Source organism: Pimephales promelas, chromosome 19, assembly GCF_988280905.1.
Source record: "Pimephales promelas chromosome 19, fPimPro1.hap1.1, whole genome shotgun sequence".
Taxonomy (NCBI): Eukaryota; Metazoa; Chordata; class Actinopteri; order Cypriniformes; family Leuciscidae; genus Pimephales; species Pimephales promelas.
In genome coordinates, this window is record NC_142787.1 from 14,973,879 (window position 1) to 14,997,949 (window position 24,071).

General features: G+C 43.1%; 1 protein-coding gene across 2 annotated transcripts in view; it reads left to right on the forward strand.

Annotated features, from left to right (window-relative positions):
* The window catches only part of olfm1b (olfactomedin 1b), a 38,352-nt gene that overhangs the window by 7,226 nt on the left and 7,055 nt on the right, over nt 1-24,071 (forward strand). The window contains exons 1-5 of one of the 2 annotated variants that reach the window (XM_039681768.2): nt 8,119-8,759; nt 9,930-10,079; nt 10,525-10,680; nt 13,109-13,328; nt 21,702-21,808. In XM_039681768.2, coding sequence (XP_039537702.1) covers nt 8,610-8,759; nt 9,930-10,079; nt 10,525-10,680; nt 13,109-13,328; nt 21,702-21,808 — 783 coding nt within the window. In that variant the 5' untranslated portion in view covers nt 8,119-8,609. Of the gene's footprint in view, nt 1-8,118; nt 8,760-9,929; nt 10,080-10,524; nt 10,681-13,108; nt 13,329-21,701; nt 21,809-24,071 lie in introns of those variants that run through there. The other variant, XM_039681770.2, reaches the window with a different exon arrangement.

Here is a 24,071-nt window from a genome sequence, read left to right on the forward strand (position 1 = left end):
AGAGAAAGCGATTCACAAATGCACAGGAAACGACTCACAAATACACAGAAAGTGATTCACAAATGCACAGGAATGATATACAAATACAGAGAAAGCGATTCACAAATGCACAGAAAACGATTTACAAATAGAGAGAAAGCGATTCACAAATACACAGAAAATGATTTACAAATGCACAGAAAGCAATTTACAAATACAAAGAAAACGATTCACAAATAGACAGAAAACGATTCACATATACACAGAAAACGATTCACAAATACACAGAAAACGATTCACAAATACACAGAAAACGACTCACAAATACACAGGAAGCGACTCACAAATGAATGCCAGGCAGAGTTGTGTTTGTGACATCAAACTGCACAAATTTTATATGTGAATCTTAAAGGGTGGTTCAGGATTTTGGACATCGGACCTTATTTCCAAGTTAGCCTGAGTGTTATTTATCGCTGGAGACAGTTTTCAAAATTTTTCGTCCAGTCGTTCCAGTTGCATAGTTCGCCGATGCTAGGCTAGCGCGAGTCCACGGTAACTGCTAGCCTGTCATTAACAGTTTTTTTCACATTACATTTACTGAGACAAGTTTCTAATTTTACTTTACTCCGGTTAAGCTGCGTCCACACTACACGCGACTTTATCGCTGCCAGTGGCTGCGCTGGAGGGCGTTCCCCACTTCTGGTTGCCTAGTGACATTTACGGAAGTTACTCTATGTTAGACAAAAAAAATACGTTTTATTGCTGCTACAAACAAATATTCTGGAAGGAAAAGTCTAAATATAAATGGAATCAGTAAATAAAATGCATAATATTAAAGATGAACGAGAAACAGTGAGCGCTCTTTGCCATCGTGGCTATTCCAAAAACCATTCAGTCACGGAGTCAGTACGGTGAACACCACTGTATGTACACGGAGATATATCATCCATTATAAGACAGTTTCTGACTGCTAAAATGAGCTTCTCGTTCAACTTGCCTCGGTCAGACCAACCCGATCTCACGGGAATTCGTACAAATTTTACGAGGTGGCTAATTCGTAACAATTCATACGACTTCACTCGTACAAATTAGTACGGTTTTGCTAAATCGTACATATTTAATCGTACGAATGACCTACCCCTGAACCCGCCCCTAAACCTAACCATCACGTGGGTTTAGACAAATCGTATGAATTAGTACGAATTTGACACTTTTTAATCACTCGTACGAATTGGTCGTGAGATAGGGTAGGTCAGACTCATCACTGAAGAGTGACGCGCTCCACTGACTTCACTCCTATTGGTTGTCGCTTGCGAAAATCGCTCTTCATTTGCATAAAGTTAAACATTTCTCAACTTTGTCGCGTCGCTGGACACGCCCCACCGGTCGCTACCGCGCGTGTCGCCGGAAGTCGCTCGCTCACCATTGAAAATAAATGGTATCGTGTCGCTTGGTCGCGTATAGTGTGAACGCAGCTTAAGTAGTACTGCGCCGAAAAGTAAACACAGAACCGAAGAGAACTACAGTCGGGACTAAATGCACTATCACTCTCTCACTACCCCTCTCAGTTGCCTAGGTAACTACATATCACTCCGCCGCTGTTGTAGACTGTGCTTATAAATACAGAGAACAAAGTATAACTATTGCAATGTAATGAAAGGGTATTTGATTTCTAACATTATTCTCTCAACAGACATTAACATCGATAGTCTGGCTTTATAATTAATTTGCTTTTGGTGTACTATGGAGAGGGTAAAACTGTTTTTAATGGCAGGCTAGCAGTTACCGTTGACTCGCCCTGGACGAAAATTTTTGAAAATTGTCTCCGCTGATAAATAACACCCAGGCTAACTTGGAAATGGGATTTTGTGAATCCCAATTTATTAATTTGGAATAATGCAACAATTCTATCCCCATAGGTGTGCACCAAATCCTGCGCCATCGTCCTGTCAGTCATCTCTCTTTACTCTTGTCATGTGATCAGTGAAATCTGACTCCTGCTGCTGTGTATTGCGATTCTGCAGCTCATGTTGTATTGAGCAGAGAAGACGCTTTCGGTTTATAATTATAGCATCCGTTGTCCAACTGAACTAAATGGTTCTTATGTGTGTAAAAAAAAAACGGCAGTGGGGGCGGCGCCACGGTGGGCAAGTAATGTAATCGGGCGGGCATTGCAACACCCAAAACACCCTTGAATCTTGCCTGTGAATTTTACACAGTCCTTTTTTTCTTCAAGAAAATATAAAAAAAAATCAACCATCTGTTCACACACACAGCACCCTCCTTCCATTTACCAAGATATCTTTTTTTTTTTCTAAATCACAAAATAAATCCCTATGTTTTAAAGCAGTTATAGACGGATATTCTGAACTAGCACTGAACACAGCAGGAAGAACAGACTGTTTGGAGAACACAGGGGAAGGGGAGAGTAAATGTTCAAACAGCAGGGCTCCGTTCCAAACACCTCTGCAGTACCACGGGCACCAGGTCCCAGAGTCAGACCGAGCATTTGAAGTTTCTGCAGATGAAAACTTCTGAAAACATGGACTTCTCCTCCTCCTCCTCTCTGTAGAACCATTCCGGAGGTCTCCAGTGCTCTCGTTCAGACCTATTGATAAATCACTTATATCATCTGGACTGTTTTTTTTACATGCAGCCTGAAGCTGAAGGCTTTACTGTAGACCATTACAGATGAGTTACTGCTGCCACACTCTCCTTCTATCCAACAGATCAGATGGTTTCTGCTGCTACACTCTGAACCAACCATCATCTAGTGCTCCTGATCTACAGGATATTATCGTTTTTGCTGGGGGCTGCAAAAATCGCACAGCCTACACATGAATTATTAAAGATCATAAAAAGAACAGTGTTAAAGCGAATCCCAATTTGAGATTACACTCTTTCTTCTAAGTCAAATTGATTGCTGTTTACCTTAGAGAACGCAGCTATAAAACATTCATATTAGATGTTCACTGCACATCTTGTTTCGGAATTAATAGCAATATGTACCTGACCCAGCAGATGAGTGCTTTTGTAAAACCAAACTGTGTGTTTTTCTAAAGAACATACAGATGAAAGAAGCTGTTCTCCAACGAATAAAACAATTAAGTACTCTACTCACTGACTTTCTTCTGTTGAACACAAAAACAGATGTTTAGCAGAATGTTCACAATGCTCATTTCCAATTAATAATGTAAACGGATGCTGTCGAGTTTCAAATATCTAAAAAAAACATGAGGGTGAGGAAATGGTGGCATCACTTTCATTTTTATCATTTTCAAGGTTTAGCTTTAACCTCTTAATGTTAAAACAGTCTTGATCAATTCGCTGCTTAAAGGGATAGTTCACTTTGAAATGAATTTTTGATATGTTTTAGCTTACCTCAAGTGCATCCAAGATGTAAGTGTCTTTGTTTCCACAGAATCTTCAATTTTGATATTTTTAGGTCAGACCGTGTCAGTCATATAATGGAGGTCTATGGGGTCCACCTCAAAGAGCATGCACAGAGAAGTCCAAATTAAACATGATTTAATGACTCATAAATGTAAGTACACATTGATGGCCTAAAACACGAAATGAGCGGTTTGTGTGAGAAAACAAACAGTATTTATATCGTTTTTACATCTTGTAACCACAGCCACAAAGCGCCCGCGTCCTCAGATCACTTGGATGTGGCTGTGGTTACAAGAGGTAAAATCAAACCGCTCGTTTCATGTCTTAGGCCACCAATGTGTACTTACATTTAGGGGTCATTAAATCATGTTTAATTTGGACTTCTCTGTGCATGCTCTTTGAGGTGGACCCCATAGACCTCCATTATATGACTGACAGACACAAATGATTTGACTTAAAAATATTAAAATTGAAAATACTGCAGAAACAAAGACACCTACATCTTGGATGCACTTGAGGTAAGCTAAAACACACCAAAAATTAATTTCAAAGTGATCTATCCTTTTAATACCACAATCCAAGCACAACCTATTTGAATCTACTTAACTCATATTTTTATTAAAAAAAAAAAACACATTTAAATTCCTGATGTTGATTAAATTAATCAACATAGACATTTGGCATTACTTCTGATTGTTTGATTCATTAGTCCAAAATTGCTTTATAGAATTTTTTATTTATTTACTTAGCACAGTTTCGTAGCTAATTAAAAAAGTGTCCGCTATTATCAATAGCCAGGAAGAAAGCTAGGTTGGAAATGGTCAAGTTCACAGAGTTTACAGAGAACTAATGTTACATTAAATATGAAAAACAACCTCCCGAGGGCACTAATTTGTAGATAAGTGTCTATTTGCTAGTTACAAGTCCGAGGCCGTGACACAAGGTCAGCTGAACACTGAGAGCGTTCTAATAGGATATGCTGAATTTTTTTTATGCAAAACATCATCCTACTATGTGCGGTGGACATATTTCTCATTAATCTGAAATAAGAACAAGCCAATATGATTCAGGTTGCATTGTTCAGTGGCACACACACACAGAGAGAGAGAGATATCTCAAGGCCAAACAAATTCAAGTCCAAAGCGATTTTGTGCTGAAGTGACCTTCTGTTTCTATGTATCTATCATTCATTCACTCCATCTCTTTTATGTCTCTCCCCATCCCCTCACACACAAAATGCAACCAGTGTTGTAACTGGTTTCGTGGAGCATCAAAGGAGATGTTCAGTAGCATATCTGAGCTGCTCATTTCCTTACAATTAAAGCAGATGGGGGCTTGGACTGTTGAGCTAAAAAAAAAATTGTAAGAAACATCATAAAGGTAGTCCATTTCTAAACTTGCCTAGTCACCATTCAATTTCATTGTACGGAAATTTGATGTTCTGTTACAAATAACTGTTTTTGTGGAAATTGAAAATCATATACAGGTGAGAGTGAATAAATGATGGCAGATCTGGGGCCTCATGTATAAACGTTGCGTACGCACAAAATGGGCATAGAAATATGCGTACGCATTTTTCCACGTGCACATCGGGATTTATAAAAAATAAACTTGGCGTAAATAAGTGCGCACCGTAAGGATGCTCTTGACCGTGCGTACGCACTCTTTTAGAAGATTATGGGTTTTGGCGACACCGATGGTGAGCTGGAGTCAAATGTCTTTTTGCTTACTATTAGACAGAGAATCTAAAGAAAATTATACATCTACAGAAAGATAATACAAATATAATTTCACAAACCTATCATCACTTGAAGCAAACATCCATCCCTTCTTAAATGACCGCGCCAGCACGCGCGTTGGGCCGTTTGGTGAAACTGACGCACATATAGCCTATAATCTAACGGCAGATGGAGTAAAACCGTAAATCTTCATTATGAGTCCAAATCATAAATACAGTCCATATTCACAATAATAGTTTAAATAAATAAAAGAATGGTACTATGTTTTACTTCTGATATAAACATTTAGATTAAATATGCCATTCTCATTAATGGAGTTAAACTCTTAAACTACATGAAATCATTACTGAGAAGTTACAATATATATATATATATATATATATATATATATATATATATATATTCAATAAATAGAAAAAGACCTATTTGTTGTGGATACATTGCTTTTGAACACTTTTCTTCTGGCATGCTGTGTTTTAATGTTTTAACTATTGTCTGAGAAAACTGTTTCGTGCAAATAATGCACAACCATGTCTATCTCTTCCATTAAAATCTCTTCCATTATCCATTAAAATATAAATCAATTAAAAATACTATTTGGCCAGTGGAAAAGATTGAGAAAAACTTTCTCTGAAATGTATTTAACACTATTTGATTTATTCATTCAAAAACAAGGCAAGGATATAGGCTACAAAAAAAAATGTTTGTAATAATGTGACGGCACATCCGCATTTCATATTTTCCTAACGTCTTGTACCGTTAAACTTGGTATCACGTGGATGAATAATCATATGCAAATGATATGCAGATGAGGATATGCATAGTAAAACTAGGCGTTGTAATCTCCATATATGGTTATTTCGGGGAGGAGACGCACGTGCGCATAATCTCCCGCTGACTGGGATTTATAAAGTGAATTCTGCGCAGGTTCTGGCGTACGAACGGTTTTATAAATCTGAAAACTTTTGTGCGTACGCAAATTCTGCCTTATGTGCGTACGCACACTTTAAGGATGAAATCTACGCAAAGTTTTATGCATGAGGCCCCTGGTCCTTTAAGACCAGTACAGAAAGATCGGATCGTTTCAGATCCACAAGCAAACCAAAATGCGTGTGTGTGTAATAGACAGTGACAGGCCCGGAAAGAATATCTGCCCTAGATTCAGTGTTTTAGATGTTTTCTGTGTGATGTTTTATTAAAGTGAGGTTGGATATGCTGACAGAGACACAACAGGATGCCTGACACTCCCTGAATCTCTCACTCTCTTAAAGGTCAGTCTGTGGAAAGTGGCGTTCCTTTAACATGTTTTCATCCAAAATATCAGTTTATTTTAGACAAAAAATCTGGTTTATTTATTAAAAAAACTGAGAATATATGTTTAATTTTTTTAGGTACATTTAAAAACTATCCTGCACTATTCTCAGGACTTCGACATGTATATATGTATATACTGTATGTTTGAGTATGTTGTCACATGCTGTATGCTTCACATTTTAAACTCAATTTAATGCTTTCTCTACATTGTTTAGCAATACTTATTTCATATTTCAAAAAATAAACAAAAATAAAAATTTAAATAATTTTAAACAGCAGGTTCCTGATGTGACAATTTGTTCAAAAATTAAAAATAAATCAATAAATAATGATGAAAACAAATAAAACTACCCTGAGAAATATTCACTAGAGTAAAAAGTGTAACAAACAGTCTGGGTCTCCTCTGCTTATTTATATGATGTGATTATTTTTGGTATCAGGATTCATGCACATCTACCAATGACGTGTTTTGCACCTCTTGCTGTGTCATGACTACTCACTGGCATGGCATGTCTATGTCTGTGAACAATACACTACTCGTCCTGTCATACTGCACTGTAAAAAAAATATTGTTGGTTTAACTTAAAATTTTAAGACAACCAGGTTACTTACTTTTTTAAGTTCATTGAACTGGAAAAAGTGAGTTAATACAATGAAGGAGAATGATTTAATCATCAGAAACTCAAAATTATATGTTATCTGAACTAAATAAATTATTTAAGTTGATTTGACAAAAGAAAAAAGTGTTGTGATTACTACACTGTAAAAAAATATTGTTGGTTTAACTTAAAAACCTGGGTTGCCTTAAAATTAAGTTAATTGAACTGGAAAAAGTGAGTTAATACAATAGAGATTAATTTCATCATCAGAAACTCAAAATAATAGGTTATCTCAACTAAATAAATTATTATAAAGTTGATTTGACAAAAGAAAATTTGTTGTGATAACAAATCTTGAAAATATTTTTTTTACAGTGTGCCAGATAGTATTCGGTATAATTGCATCAAAGTTCCGCCGATCACAACACGGGGGCGCTAGAGTCATTCTAATGCAAACTGAGTTAATGCACTTGCGGCACTGGATGCGCATCGTCCTCTATATAATTTTCTTTTCTCTAACAAACCGTCTACGCATGTGCATGATAAATATTTACATATGATTAAGGCTACAATAAAGATATTTCAACCACATATGCTCCATATGTTTCCATTTATTTCTCAGTCGTTGAGAAATAGCTTTTGTAACTGTTTCAGTTGTTTGTCTGAAAAACACAGATAAAATTGACTTTTGCAGGATGCTTTTAAAATAATCCTTCAGCTGTGTGTTTAAATTTCAAAGGTGTCAGTAATTTATGACGTTACAAACTAAACGCTCGCGAACAGAAGATGCGTTTAAATATACCTGATTTAGGCCCTACCACGGAAAAACATTAGTGATTTGTTAAAAAATAATAATAATAAAAAGAAATAAAGAAGTTGAAACTTTACTGTGCTTAAAGACAACTTTGGTGGCTTGAGAATGAAAATAAACCCACGACTGTGCCACGAAAATGATGTCTTCGTAATGCACACTGGTGACAGTTGAGGGTAAATAGGCTAATGGGAGGATATTAAAAGGGAGAGCGAGAGAAACGTGATCATTCACTCCCGTTGTCCTGGAGTAGAGCGTGACATTGGGATGTTTCGTTTACAACCTTCTTGTGCGCGTGGCTTTGACTATATCGGGCCATTAACGCAATCCGGTGCCAAGTGCAAATCCCCGGTGGCGCGTCTCGTGAGCACAGGGGCTTATATAGAAGCGCGTGGCGCCTCCTCCTTTCTCATCCATGGAGAGCGGTCGGCGTGTGCAGTTGTAATCCATCCATAGTAATTCACTTGCGTTGGGAAGGCGTACCAATAAGGGCGTGAACGCACACAAAAGAGACTCGGATAACAGAAAAGACACCAGACGGGACCAGTGCGGAATAGAGGGTCATCACTGCTCGGTTCCCATTACTTCAACCACACCTGACACCTTTTAACCAACGAAATAAAGATGAGCACCATGAGACCGTCCGAACCGGGACCGTTAGAGGAGATGATGCGGATGATGGTGATGCACGAAGCGCTTACGGGCAGCGATGCTCGCCGTTATGGTTCCCGGGTGGCTTGTGAAGAATGAGAGTTTGGGTCAGTGCGCACAGAGATGCCGGTGCCTTTGCTGAAGATCGGTGTGGTGCTCAGCACCATGGCCATGATCACCAACTGGATGTCCCAGACTCTGCCATCACTGGTAGGGCTCAACACCACCAAGCTGACCGCAGCGCAGGGCGGCTATCCGGACCGGAGTATAGGAGTAAGTGTCGGGTTATTTTCCTTGAAAATTCAAACGAAAAGTTCAGATAGTAATTAACCCAACATGATGTGAAGAAAAAAAAAAAAAAAAAAAACATTCGCGCATACAGCAGTGCGAATCAAATCCGCGTTTTTTGGCGACATTTAAGGGGGCGTTCACACGGGGGCGTAATTCGTGTGCATTCTATAGTATTATTTTATTTTAATTTTCGGGTCTTGTGTGCGCGCCTCCTTGCGCGTTCGTTCTCGTTTTCAGAAAGTGGCGTTGTCCTGGAATTTCGAACGCTTATGTAACCCTTATTTCTTTACTCCAGTCTCTTGCAAATATAAAGGTTACACTTAGCTCATAGTACATATTCAAATGTATAATGTTGTCGCTTCGAATATGAGTGTTCTATTTCGTCCTATTAAACTTTTTATTTTAATGAAACTTTTTTTTTTTTTGCGATTTTACTAGAATAAGATGCAGTGCATTTGAAAAAGTAAAAGAGGTCTATAGCAAGCTTAAAAAGGCAAACTTGTATATATAGTCTCTGTTGCGTTCAAATATGAGAACATTTTTGTGTTCAAACAGCTGAATATAACAAAGTATATCACCAACATTTATAAGCGAAGTTGTATAGTTCTTCCACAGTTCTGTCACTTGTTTCACGTAATACAGTTTAAATGGGCAATTTGAATATAACTTCTAATTAACAAATATAAAAAGACTGCAAATCAGATAAAATCAAAGTCTATTTGCAGTGTGGTAATATTCAGCACTGGTTTGGAGATTTAGGACTCTCCAGACCTGCATCAGTGATGCTCATCAACCCTCCATCTGTTCCTCACTCTCACCAGCTCCACACACACACACACACACACTGTGATCGGATCTGGATCTGTAACACGAGTTCAAGAATGGCACATCTGAATGGGATAAGATCCCTTCACTCAAACAGCTGTCAGTCAAATACAACCATAAAACTGTGTGTGTGAATGAGACTGATGGTAGTAGATGTAATGCTGCTGCATTCTGATTGGTGGGTGCGGATATGGGCGTGGTCTGATCTGATGTGGCAGGGCAGATGGGGTTTTGTGTAATCTTGTGTCAAGTGTTTGTGATGAATATGGGATTATAACCTTTAGATGTTATAACACTGGTATCTCCTTTCTTTCTCCTCTCTCACAGGTTTTACCCGCTAACCCAGAGGAGTCATGGCAGGTGTACAGCTCGGCTCAGGACAGCGAGGGCAGGTGTGTCTGTACGGTCGTTGCACCTCAGCAGACCATGTGCTCGAGAGACGCCCGCACCAAACAACTCCGCCAACTACTGGAGAAGGTGACCCCCGACCCATAATGCTCTACTGCGTTGCCCTTGGGCATCACGTTACCTTTAATGCAAAGTTGCCACAGACACCGAATCTATGACAACCAGAGTTTTCCTCCAGAGATCAAAGTGACCTAGAGGCATGAGCCTAACAACTCATTGACAACAGTATCAAACACACAGAGTTAATGAGTTCCCCTGGAACACGACTGGAGCAGAGGCAAACAGCCTTTCGTCAGATAGACAATGATGCAATTCCTCGGACACCATCAAATCATTACTAGACGTGGAGTAGCTGCAGATCTCGCTAGTTTACTAAAGGTCACTAGATTCATTATATAGATAGATGAATGTTTTTAGAATACTTACATTTAGACGTTTCTTGAAAACGAAATGATCATGATCTCAATATCTCTAATAACTGTATGTTTGTGTGTGCGTCTGTGCGTGTTTTTAGGTGCAAAACATGACGCAATCAATCCAAGTATTGGACCAGCGGACCCAGAGGGACCTGCAGTACGTGGTGAAGATGGAAGATCAACTCCGCGGCCTGGAGACCAAATTCAGGCAGGTGGAAGAGAACCACAAACAAAACATCGCCAAGCAATACAAGGTAAACACACAATTATATGTAAGCAATGCACATATTTCACATGAATTCACACATCAGCCCATGTGGAGACAGCACACTGCATGCACACCTTAAATGCTTGTATGATTTTTGTGAAATGTGCAGACCTGTCTGATTCCATAATATTTGCATTTTTTTTTTGTAGATGAATTTTAATACGAATATTTATAATAGTATAATAATAATAAAAGCGAGTGAAACTATAATCAAACAATAATAAAGGATCTGCACATTTCAGTTCCTACAATGTAGCATATAATCAAAACGTCCCGTGACAGACACTTGAATCGTGACGCATGCATGGAATGTAATATTATAACACAAGCGTGCGTGTGCAAGTACATGAGCGGGTGCGTGTGTGACTGTGAGAACACGTGAATGTGATAGATAGGTTAGCGAGTTAGCTCCCTGTGCTGAGTGTGTTGTTTCTTGCTTGCAGGGCTAACTATAAAGACATGATAGGAGAGCCAGAGGCCAGAAGACGCAGGTCTAACCCACGATTGGCTGAAGTGGGCGTCAATCATGCTGTTTATGTCACGATTCTCATATTCTATATGACATTAGCTGTAAGAAACACTCCTCCCCTTCCCTTATCCAACCACCAATCAGATCTCCTCCTGCATGCTACTCTAAAGAATTGTTACGTTTTATTTATATGATCTACATTATTTAGTTACATTGATATATTGCTATTATTATTATTACTACTATTACCATTATTATCTCATCTTTGCTAGTGTTGCTTAAGGTTTTTTTTTTATTCCTCTTATTATTTGTCACTATGAATCTTTTGTTTTTGAAGTAATATGCGTTTTTGAAGTAAGGAATTTAATCTTAACATCACATTGTTGTATGTGAGTTGTAATTTCAGCATGTGTCCCTTTCTGCTGTTGCATTCTAAACGATAACTAATAAAGTCTTTTCCCAATTGTTTACCGTGTTCAGAGCGCTTCATTTCGTCGATAAATGTTTGGAGATCTATCATTTTGATACGAATCTCTATAGTTTTACTGCAGCTCGGCCTCTGGTCTCTCACTGGCTCTACAAGCACGCACGCACACGCACACATACGCACGTTTTATGGGGACATAATGATTTTTATACTGTATAAACTGTATATTCTGTCCCCTAACCCTAACTCTATTCCTAAACCTATCCATCACAGAAAACTGTCTGCATTTTTACATTTTCCAAAAAACATAGGCTACACTTAGTATGATTTATAAGCTGTTTTCCTCCTGGGGACCAAAAAATGTCCCCACAAGTCAAGGATTTTGGATATTGCCATCTTTGTGGGGACATTTTGTCTTCATAACTTAGGGTTTACCAGGACCCCACACACTCCTCAAAATAAACATTTTTAATGGTTCATTGCTATAAGAACATTTTAAAAAGTTCATCAGATCAACATATTGGTTAGCACCAGTATACACTACATGGCCAAAAGTATATGGACATCTATTTAAAGGATTTTCATCTACAACATCACTAGCATAATATAAAAAAGAAAAAAAAGTATATTATGGAAATATAACTTATAACCAGGAATATAATTAAGTGCGGACTGAATGTAATGTGTTTGGACACTGAATAACATGTTAATTGCGATTAAATGAAAACATATTAATACGTTTAAATTTAAACCCAAAGTACATTATATGTAATTTCAGAATTATTTCCATAGTATTTGAAATATGCTTAAAGAAATCTGCCAAATGTACTAAGAAGCACTGGTAAACTAATAGATACTTTAATGAAAAGTCATTTGTAATGAGGAAATTGCAATTTGGTCCATTCAACACATCAAAACAAGTCCTTCTCATTCCCGCAACAAAAGATTATTAAAACAGAATGATTCAAAAAGTCAAATTCAAGAAGTAAAACTTTTGACAGTATTAAAAAGTTCAAAGTGTGTTCAAACATATCTTAAAGCACACTTCTATTTTTACAAGGATCTGGAAGAAGGGGTCTGTTTTTGCTCTAGCGAGGTTCAAACTTTTTTTTTATTTATCTAGTTGTCTGACACGGACGCGAGAAGATCTTTCGCATTCACCCAACCTGACCTCACCGATGCTCAGGAGCAAATCCACGCATCCGCATCCCAGAATCTAGAAAAACCTTCCCAGAGGATTGATTCAAAGATGTTATACAAGCAAAAGAATGACTAACTCATTATAAATGCTAATAGTATATTGCATATTGGTATGGTGTGTGTCCATATACTTTAGGGCATATATAGTGTTCTATATAAAAAAAAAAACATTTACTTTTAAAAGTTTCACACAGATTGATGCACACACCTTCACACTGTTCAACATCAAGGCCACTGTAGACAGCGAGGGTTCAGACAGGCTTCACAGTGTACAAGCAAGCCAGATTTTCCAACTTTCCCCACATTACATATTTGCAGGCCATAAAGGCAAAAATGGCGGAGCTGCGTCCGCTAATTCCCGTGCTGGAGGAGTACAAGGCTGACGCCCGACTGGTTCAGCAGTTTAAGGAGGAGGTGCAGAACTTGACGGCCAGCCTCGGCCTCCTCCAGCAGGAGATGGGAGCCTACGACTACGATGACCTGCACTCCCGCGTGGTTAGTCTGGAGGAGCGGCTACGCGCATGCATGCAGAAGCTCGGTAAGACACACACATACACACATACTAATGTTTACTTAACATGGTCTAAGCGAGCAGGACATGATCCTGGATTAACATCGTTCTGGAATTCTGAGTGTACACAACAAGCTAAATCTACATTTCTGCCATACACTGTAAAAAAATATTTTCAAGATTTTTTATCACAACATTTTTTCTTTTGTCAAATCAACTTAAATAATTTATTTAGTTCAGATAACGTCTCGGTTACGTATGTAACCCTCGTTCCCTGAGTAGGGAACGGAGACGTTACGTCAGAAGTGACGGAGATTGGGGGTTTCGCATAGAAAGCCAATCCTCTTCGAGTATTAAAACACGAGCCAATGGCATGCAATGCCTTGGGGCTGCGGAAATTTGCATAGCGTACTCCGCCCTACTCCGTGAGTATAAAAGGAGGAAGTGAACGCAACCGCAGTATGTCTTCGCTGAGGAGCCAAGACTGAACTCGGCCTCTACCCAGCGATACAGCAGAAGTGGCAGGGAGACGTAACGTCTCCGTTCCCTACTCAGGGAACGAGGGTTACATACGTAACCGAGACGTTCCCTATCGTAGTCACTTCGAGTTACGTCAGAAGTGACGGAGATTGGGGGTCTGTGCCATCACGCCATCTTCAAGCTGTCTTCCAGTGCCCTGCGAAAGACTGAACCCCCGAGCCTTACCTCTTTTTTTTTTTTTTTTTTTTTTGGGGATCCGACTTTGACACAGGATTACCAAGGTACACTGGGAACATATCCCGAAGGGGACATGCTACCAGCTGCCTACCGAAGGGAGGACTTAAGAATACACATATGGCCACATAGGAACGCATATGGAACACTGGAGTACCAACCGCAGGTGGCTACTGATTTAAACTCCAGGGGTGGCAGATGGCTTGCCAAGGGAAGACACATGCTCAGAGAGGCTTACAGTGGATAATACACATGAGACGGTTACCATGGGGAACCGTGCGCATGGAGGCACCTAGCTAGCATCCAGAGCAACGCAGTGGTGCCCGCATCGTCGGTGCTGGAGGACTCAAGACTTCAATGGAAGAACTGAGGAAATATCGCACTTATCCAGTCCGGGGAGTGGAGTGGCGAGCAAGCGAAGACACCTGAGCGGATCCAGAACTGGCCGAAACGAGTACGTGAGAGGATACCGGCTCAATTCGCAGATTATAGAATCTGGCGAAGGTGTTGGGTGTCGCCCAGCCTGCAGCTCTGCAGATGTCTGTTAGCGAGGCGCCGTGCGCTAAAGCCCAAGAGGAGGCTACACTCCGAGTGGAATGGGCCGTCACACCAAGGGGGCACGGAAGGCCTTGCTGCTGGTAAGACAAAGCAATGGCATCCACTATCCAGTGGGACAGCCGTTGCTTTGAGAGAGCCCTTCCCTTCTGGCTCCCCCCATGACAGACAAAGAGCTGGTCTGAGGTCCTGAAACACTGCGTTCTGTCGACATAGGTGCGGAGAGCACGTACCGGACAGAGCAGTGCCAAGGCTGGGTCTGCCTCCTCCAGGGGCAGCGCTTGCAGGTTCACCACCAGGTCCCGGAGGGGAGTGGTAGGAACCTTGGGCATATATCCAGGCCGGGGTCTCAGGAATACGTGAGAGTAAGCCGGCCCGAACTCCAGGCACACTTCGTCAACAGAGAGTGCGTGCAGGTCCCTTACTCTCCTGATGGATACCAATGCAATCAGGAGTGCTGTCACATAGGACAGGGCAAAAACTCTACCGACTGCAAAGGCTCCAGGGGAGGCCTCTGCAGAGCACCCAGGTCTACTGAGAGGTCCCCAGAGGGCAGGAGGGGAGGGAGGCGGATTTAGCCCCCTCACTCCCCTCAGGAACCTGATGACCAGGTCATGCTTCCCATAGACTTACCTTTCACTGCATCATGAGACGCGGCAATGGCCGCGACATAATCCAAAGGGTGGAGGGCGACAGCCTGCGCTCCAACCCCTCTTGCAGGAAGGAAGCATGACTCCGATCGAACATCTCCGGGGGTCTTCTCAGCGAGAAGAACACCAATTGACGAAGAGGTTTCACTTCAACGCATAAAGGTGTCACGTGGACGACGCTCTTGCGGAAGTGATGGTTGCCGCCACCGCAGGTGGCAGCGAACTCAAACCTGCCTCGTCCCGTCCTGGAGCCACACGTGCAGCCTCCAAGATCGGGACGAGGGTGCCACAGAGTGCCCCGTCTCTGAGAGAGTAGGTCCGGTCTCAGAGGAATAGGCCAAGGAGGTGCTGTCGCGAGGAGCAAGAGTTCGGAGAACCACGTCTTGGTGGGCCAGTAGGGGGCTACCAGCAAGACCTGCTCCTCGTCCTCCTTGATCTTGCACAACACCCGTGCAAGGAGGCTCACTGGGGGAACGCACACTTGCGTGGGCCCCGTGGCCAGCTGTGCGCCAGCGCATCCGAGCCGAGAGAGCCGCGGGTCAGAGAATAACTGGGCGCAGTGGGACGAGTCCCGAGAGGCGAACAGGTCTAACTGTGCCTCCCCGAACTGGTCCCAAATCAGCTGGACCGACTGGGGATGGAGTCGCCATTCGCCGGAGATGGGACGGGCCCGGGACAGCTCGCGGCTGCCCGATTCCGGTCTCCAGGAATGTAACTGCACGAAGGGACCTCAGGTGCTTCTGACTCCATATCAAGAGGTGGCGGGCGAGCTGCGACAACCGGCGCGAGCGTAGACCCCCCCTGGTGGTTGATGTACGCTACTGCCGTAGTGTTGTCTGAGCGGACAAGCACATGCTGGCCCTAGAGCACGCTCGGAAGCGGTGCCGGGCGAGCCGTACTGCCAACAGCTCGAGGCAATTGATGTGCATGAGGCGCTGGGCTCCTGTCCAGGAACCGGCGGCTGCATGCCCATTGCACATGGCACCCCAACCCGTGGTAGACGCATCCGTGGAGACAACGAGATGCCTGGAAACTCGCTGAATAGGGACCCTGTCCGTAAAAAGCTGAGGTTCGACCACGGGAAGAAGGATCGGCGGCACGTCGGAGTCACTGGAACTCGGAACGAGCCGCGATGCCATGCCCACCTCGGGACTCGATCGCGAAGCCACAGCTGAAGCGGTCTCATATGAAGCAAACCGAGCGGCGTTGCCGCGGCCGCGGATGCCATATGCCCCAGGAGCCTCTGAAAAGTTTCAGTGGAACCGCACTCTTGCCCTCGAACTGTCGAAGACAAGCCAGCAGTGAGTGCGCGCGCTCGTTCGTGAGCTGCGCGGACATGGCGACCGAGTCTATCTCCATGCCGAGAAAAGAGATCCTCTGCACGGGGCAAAGTTTGCTCTTTTCCCGGTTGACCCGAAGGCCCAGACGGGCTAGGTGCCGTAGCACCAGGTCTCTGTGTTCGCAAACCTGAGCTCGAGAGTGTGCTAGTAACAGCCAGTCGTCGAGATAGTTCAGGATGCGAACCCCGTGTTCGCGAAGGGGAACAAGGGCTGCCTCGACGATCTTCGTGAAGACGCGAGGGGACAGAGCTAACCCGAATGGGAGAACGGCGTACTGGTATGCCTGGCCCTCGAAGGCAAACCGAAGAAACGGTCTGTGTCGAGGGAGAATGGAGACATGGAAGTACGCGTCCTTCAGGTCGATCGCTGCAAACCAATCCTGATACCGAACACATTCGAAAATGCGTTTGGCCGTGAGCATTTTGAACGGTAGTCGATGGAGAGAACGGTTCAAAATGCGCAGGTCCAGGATCGGTCGTAACCCACCGGTCTTTCTTGGGGACAATGAAGTAGGGGCTGTAAAGCCCGGACCTCACCTCGGCTGGAGGGACCGTCTCGATTGCACCCTTCGCCAGCAGGGTCGCAATCTCCGCTCTCAAGACTGGGGCATTGCCACCAACCATCGTGGAGCGAACTCCCCTGAAGCGGGGAAGAGACCGTGCGAACTGAATCGCGTAGCCGAATCCGATCGTTCTGATGACCCAGCGGGAACCCCGGGAAGCGCTAGCCAGGCTTCCAGGAAGTGAGCCAACGGGGTCATGCGAACCACAGACGTCCCCCCGGAGGGGCAGCGAGGCGGGTCGACCGGCATGCGTGCAGGAGTTACCCCGTCCGGATGCACCGTCGAAACCCGCTCCCCGACAGAAGAGACCAGGGAAGGCAGAGCGTTCCACGGGGGTCTGTTCTGCCGGGGGTCTGGCGACAGAGGGGGAAGGGATTGGCGTAGCCCGGGGACGACACACGCACCCTTCCGCGCCCTCCGAGACAGAGAGGAATGAACGGGGCGACGCACTGGACGTCGTGCGCGCTCATTCCAGTCTGTGTGCTCAATGACAGTGTCAGCTTTTCCTCAACCAGCTCAGGGAGCTAGCTAGAACAAAAGATTCTCCACCGGCCCTCCACCGGGGAAGGAGGGGCCCTGCCACCGCCTCCTGAGAAAAACCATGACACTATCACTGAGCGGCCCGCCTCAGGAACATCGCTTCGCCTGGCATCTAGCGGGGCACGCGGCCTGAGGGGGGGCTCTTTTCTTGGGACGCTTACCTGTGGCCTCCTCCGCGACGCGAACCGGCTGAAGGCTGCTGCTGGGGCCGCGTGGGAGGGAAGGGAGCCGCAGGGGGGCGTCCTCGGCGGCGAGCTGGCGGAGGCGTCCGAGCCGACGGCTGGTTGGAGGCAGCAGCTGGCCGTCGGGGCAGAGAAACCGCCTTCGTCTGCTCCTAGGCGGTCGAGAAGTGCTGGGCAAAGTCCTGGACCGCACCGCCGAACATTATGATGCTCCTGGACCACAGCGGTGGGCATCACCTGACCAAGGGAGCGAGCGACCGCCTCCGTGACCCGTTTAAGGACAAGGTAGGCGACAGGCTCGCAGCTCGCTTGGTCCGTCACCTCCTCGTGCACATTCCTGAGCAGCTAGCTTTGTAGGTGCTCATCATATGCAGGGCGGAGGCTGCCTGTCCCGCCGCTCTACAGAATCGCGCCGCCATAGACGACGAGAACCCATAGGCTTTGGAGGGGCATCTGAGAGCAACCGCCGGTTGACCGGGGGAGCCCCAGCGTACCCACAGACAGCCGCATCGCCGAGGGGAGGAAGGGCGGGGAACTAAGCACGCTTTTTTTTTTTTTTTTTATTTATTTTTTTTTTTTTAGTGCGTGTCAGTTCCGCATGCAACTCGGGGAAAAAAGGAAATTGGGGTTGGCCGTGGCCGTAAGGCGGCAGCGTTACCCAAAAACCAATTATTCAGCCGCGAGAGATCGGGGAGGGGCGGAGTTCCACCCCCACCCGATGCTCACGGACGCCCGAGATAGCACGGCCATCATCGCGGGATCAGACACGGCGGCGCTGACGCTCCCGAGGGAGGCAACGCGGCCGCATCCTCACTTCCCGAGGAGTCAAGCCCGCCTAGTGATGCTGTGATCGACATCGCATCATCATCTGGAGCGCTGCCCGAAGCAGCCGGTGCCACCGAAGAAGCAACCGACTGAATCGAACTAACGCTCGCTGGCTCTCGCACTGAGGCGGGAGGTGTGGCCCGAGGAATCGTCGGGGCTTATCCCACACCATCACCGTAAATCACCAGGTCCCCGGGTCGACGGGCCCCCTATGGAGGAAACCGATCGAGCGGGGGGGACCGGGACTCTCACTCAAGTGAGATCATTGAGTCTCGACCTCAGTGTAGAGATGGTCATGTTCCCACAGAAGGAAAATGAGTCATCCACGAACGCTGCTGCTGCATGCTGAAATGCCCAGGCATACAAAGCAGCGATCGTGACCATCAGATGACGACAGAAATCAATCACACCCAGAAGAGCACGGGCGAACCGTCTTTAAAAAGACGTGCGCGTGCAGCTCTTTCAATGAGAGGAGGAAATTCACTCTTTCAGCGCTGAAGCGACCAGGGAGAAGCGCAAAGTCTGGCAGACCACTGCTCAGATCGCAGGCGATGCAGAATCTCGCTGGGTACCGCCGTCACACCAACACTGAAGAGGACGCTCGTCTCGAAGAGTCTTGAACAGTGCTTTCAGGAGTGAAGAGGTTCTCTTGGCTCCGAAGCGAAAACATACTGCGGTTGCGTTCACTTCCTCCTTTTATACTCACGGAGTAGGGCGGAGTACGCTATGCAAATTTCCGCAGCCCCAAGGCATTGCATGCCATTGGCTCGTGTTTTAATACTCGAAGAGGATTGGCTTTCTATGCGAAACCCCCAATCTCCGTCACTTCTGACGTAACTCGAAGTGACTACGATAGGGAACTTATATTTTGAGTTTCTGATAATTAAATCATTCTCCTTCGTTGTATTAACTCACTTTTTCCAGTTCAATCAACTTTATATATATATATATATATATATATATATATTCATACAACAAAGTTTTCCGAGGATCATGAAAGTGTTTTGAAAATGAAAACAAAAAACAAAAAAAAACAGATCTGGTTAAACCAGTTGTTTTTATATTTGACAAATTTGTGGATAAAGATGAAAACCCGCACTCTCTAGTTATATCTCATATCTTTTTTATTATTTCCATGTCCACGCTGACGATGGCTTAGGCTGTAACGCGTCTATGTGGACATGGTATTAATAAAAAAGATATAAGATATAACTAGAGAGTGTGGTTTTTCTTCTTTATTTGATAAACTTCTTTATATCTCTATAACTTTAAGCTGCGCGCCTGTTTTCAGCACTAATTTGTATCATCTCATTTGTACGTGTTTACGGGAGTGTTTATGTTCATGGGTGAACCTTCATGTATACTTTGTGTTTGATGATTCAAAAATCATCATTACATCATCATTACATTCATACCACGGTGTGAAAATGGTTGTTTTCTCATGAGATCAGGTAAAAATACTGTGTAAAGTTAAATCCAATTTTATATGACTGTAAAAAATAGGGATTTCAACAGACTTACAGCTCAAATAACTTGCTATTTTATTTGTTGGTCAAACGATTTTTATTTTTAGAATCTTCAAACATTAAAAACTAACGTTACCACCTAATGTTTGTAGAGTGAAAAAACGGAACATTTGTAAAACTAAGGGAAAAAAAGGTTATTTTTAAAAAACTGGACATTTGGAACATTCAAAAATAATGTTTTATAACTTAATGTTCACGTTAGCCAAATATTCTTCATATTTATATTTTTGTCTCTTACTGTATGTCAGCTATTCTCTCTCGGATACTTAAATGAAGCACAACATAGAACTCTTGACAAGTCTCTTGAGCTATAAAAGAGCGAAATTATGCATGCACTATCACAGCTCCACTTCCCAGCATACACACACACATTGGCATCTTTTCTCTGGTGAATATCATCTTTCTCTCTTCTGTCTGAGTTTCTGGAAGAGAAATCTAGGCCAGTTTCACTGTACGATCAATATGGCCTTAAAACAACTGATTTATTTCTGTTTCACATACACTTGAGCTTCATCCATGTGTATCGCTTCTGATGAATATAAAGCCTTCATGGGTAAACCAAAGGAATTTCCCATTTTCCCATGTAAAATTTCATCCTACAAGCGAACGCAATCACTCACATTTACATCAGAAATGTAAAAATACAGGTCACGTCTGATTTCACATTCAAATATACAGTAAATCCTCAAAATTCCATTTTGATTGAATAAAAAACACATGGATTTAAAAAACACTCCCACATGCGCTCACATGTGAAATGCATGTTTTCTATTTGACAAAAAAGAACCAATAATCATGCACATTGTTCCATTACATTGTGTAAGAAGATTGCGTAAGACGATTGTGTATTTTTCTGCAGTTGGAGTGAATCGGGGCTTTATTCTAAAGATAGTAGTGTAATAATTTAGCCTTGTGTGTCCCTCCAGACAACAGATTACAGCTCAGTGTGTTAATCTCAAGCATGCGTGTGTGTGTTGAATGGGAGAGGCTAAGCAGGAAAATACACCATGATTAATACACTGCACTATCAACAACACAGGATGTCAAACATTTATCTTACGTTTTGCCTGTACATTATTCTCTCTCTCTGTCACAGAGACAAAAAACATATGTATTCATATATCACCCCTTTATTTACTGCAAGTCAACATGAACATGTATCTTATTGTGACCAACTAAATGTTGTAATGCAAGTTTGTCTTTATAATCTTTCACTCAAATGTATATGGGTTGGGATTGCCATTTCATGTTGACTTGAAGAAATAAAACACTGAAGAAGTAAAAAGAGGTAGAACAACTTGAAAGATCATAATAAAAATCAGTGTGACTCAATTGAAGTCATTTAACCAGAACCTTCATTCCAAAATATAAGATTACCACAGTAATTAAGACTGTATTAGACTCATCACAACATCACTAAACTCATTAAACATGTGTGTAACTGTAGAAAGTGTGTTTGAGTGTGAATATGTGCGTGTAATTAAACGTATGTTGTGTGTATTGCAGCTTGTGGTAAGCTGACCGGCATTAGTGATGCAAACACTATTAAAACATCCGGGTCTCGGTTCGGATCCTGGATGACGGACCCCCTCGCTCCTGAAGGAGACACTAGGGTGAGTAAAAACAATTCCAGGCTTCATATACAATTTTACATTTATTGAGTTACTGTTGTCTCCTCCCACATCAACATTTTCAGACACAGTACTGACGCTCACTGGATATTTCAACATTACATCATGACCTGCGTAAACATACACGCCACTTTCGAGTCAAGTGGCGTGTTATCTCTACGCATTTTTTGTGCCATCCGCGTGTATGCGTGTATGTCTACGCCATTAACGTTCGCGTCATTCCGCCGTCAAATCTCCAGTCATAAATGCCATTAACCCCAGTGACGGTTAAGTTTCGGGACGGGGTTGAGGTAAGTCATATATTTATATAACGTTAAGTCAACGGTGTTCATAAACACGCTGAAAGGCGATTATGTGTCTTGATAGCACGGCAAAAATGGAAATACGAATTGGCGCGTCATACACACGCTACTTCATGAAATCAGTCTGGATAGTTTCTCTTTTTCGGACCATTCTCTGTAAAATCTAGAGATGGTTGTGTGTGAAAATTCCAGTAGATCAGCAGTTTCTGAAATACTCAGACCAGCCCGTATGATACCAACAACCAAGCCATGTTCAAAGTCACTTAAGTCACCTTTCTTTCCCATTCTGATGCTCAGTTCTGACTTCAGCAGATCATATTGATCATGTCTACATGCCTAAATCCATTGCTGATTGGCTTATTACATATTTTGTGTTAACGAGCGGTTGAGCTGGTGTAACTATGTGGCTGGTGAGTGTATAACGAAAGAAAGATGGATTTTTAAATAGCACATTCACTCACCTAAAGGATTATGAGGAACACCAGACTAATACTGTGTTTGACCCCCTTTCACCTTCAGAACTGCCTTGATTCTACGTGGCATTGATTCAACAAGAAAGCATTCTTTAGAAATGTTGGCCCATATTGATAGGATAGCATCTTGCAGTTGATGGAGATTTGTGGGATGCACATCCAGGGCATGAAGCTCCCGTTCCACAACATCCCAAAAATGCTCTATTGGGTTGAGATCTGGTGACTGTGGCGGCCATTTTACTACAGTGAACTCATTGTCATGTTCAAGAAACCAATTTGAAATGATTCAAGCTTTGTAACATGGTGCATTATCCTGCTGGAAGTAGCCATCAGAGGATGGGGACATGGTGGCCATAAAGGGATGGACATGGTCAGAAACAATACTCAGGTTGGCCGTGGCATTTAAACTATGCCCAATTGGCACAAAGGGGCATAAAGTTTGCCAAGAAAACATCCCCCACACCATTACACCACCACCACCAGCCTGCACAGTGGTAACAAGTTCGCATTCTGTTTACGCCAAATTCTGACATTCTTTCCCATTCTGACATTCTTTTTGGAGTTCAGGACCAGGACCACACCCCTAAATGCATTGAAGCAACTTCCATGTGATTAGACAATTGCAGAAATTGAACAGGTGTTCCTAATAATCCTTTAGGTGAATGTAAATGTTCAATGCTTTTATACAGAACGTAAATGTTTCCTACGGGAAAAGTTCAACCGAAACATTTGTATGTATATTTTGCATTTCTTAGTATTTGGTAATGAATATAAGTGTAACTTCCTTCTATACAGGATTCATTTCTGATATTCTTTAGAATGCAGATAGTGGAGGATATCTGGTTAATTTATGCCTGCAGTAAAAACCCACGAGCACATAGCTGCAGGCAACCGCTTTATAACCATGTTGCTTTAGAACCATCAAGATATAGCACAGAAAAACAAACCTCAAGGCCGAGCAGTCATACAAAAATGCAAATATACACCGCTTGAGGAAAAACTTGCACAGAAGTTAAATGGCACAATGAAATTCTTCACACCCAAATTCCTCATCTAAATATTAAGTCCATCATCAGGATCAGTAAAAATCTTTAAAAGTCTTTCGTTCAATTTCAGCTTCAACGAATTAAATCAAAAAATATATTTGAATAAAGACGAAACACTTCCTTTTACAGTATATAGTAAAATAATATACATGGGAAAGAACGAATCAAAAAAAGAAAGAACCAGTTCATACCAAGCATTCATTTACTAGTCGGACATTTGTGGAGTTGAAGCCAGGTCACTAACACTCACAGCAGCACAAGGGGAAGATAAGCGAGGCCAAATAATTTCCCACTCATCCAGACATGAAGTGCTCCGGCGGGGCTCGTAATGGAGGGAGCAGGGGGGCTCCTGATAACGGGTGGAGGTTAAAACACTGCAGACTGTGCTGGATGAATGAGTGCGGAAATGAGCATGAGATGTTCC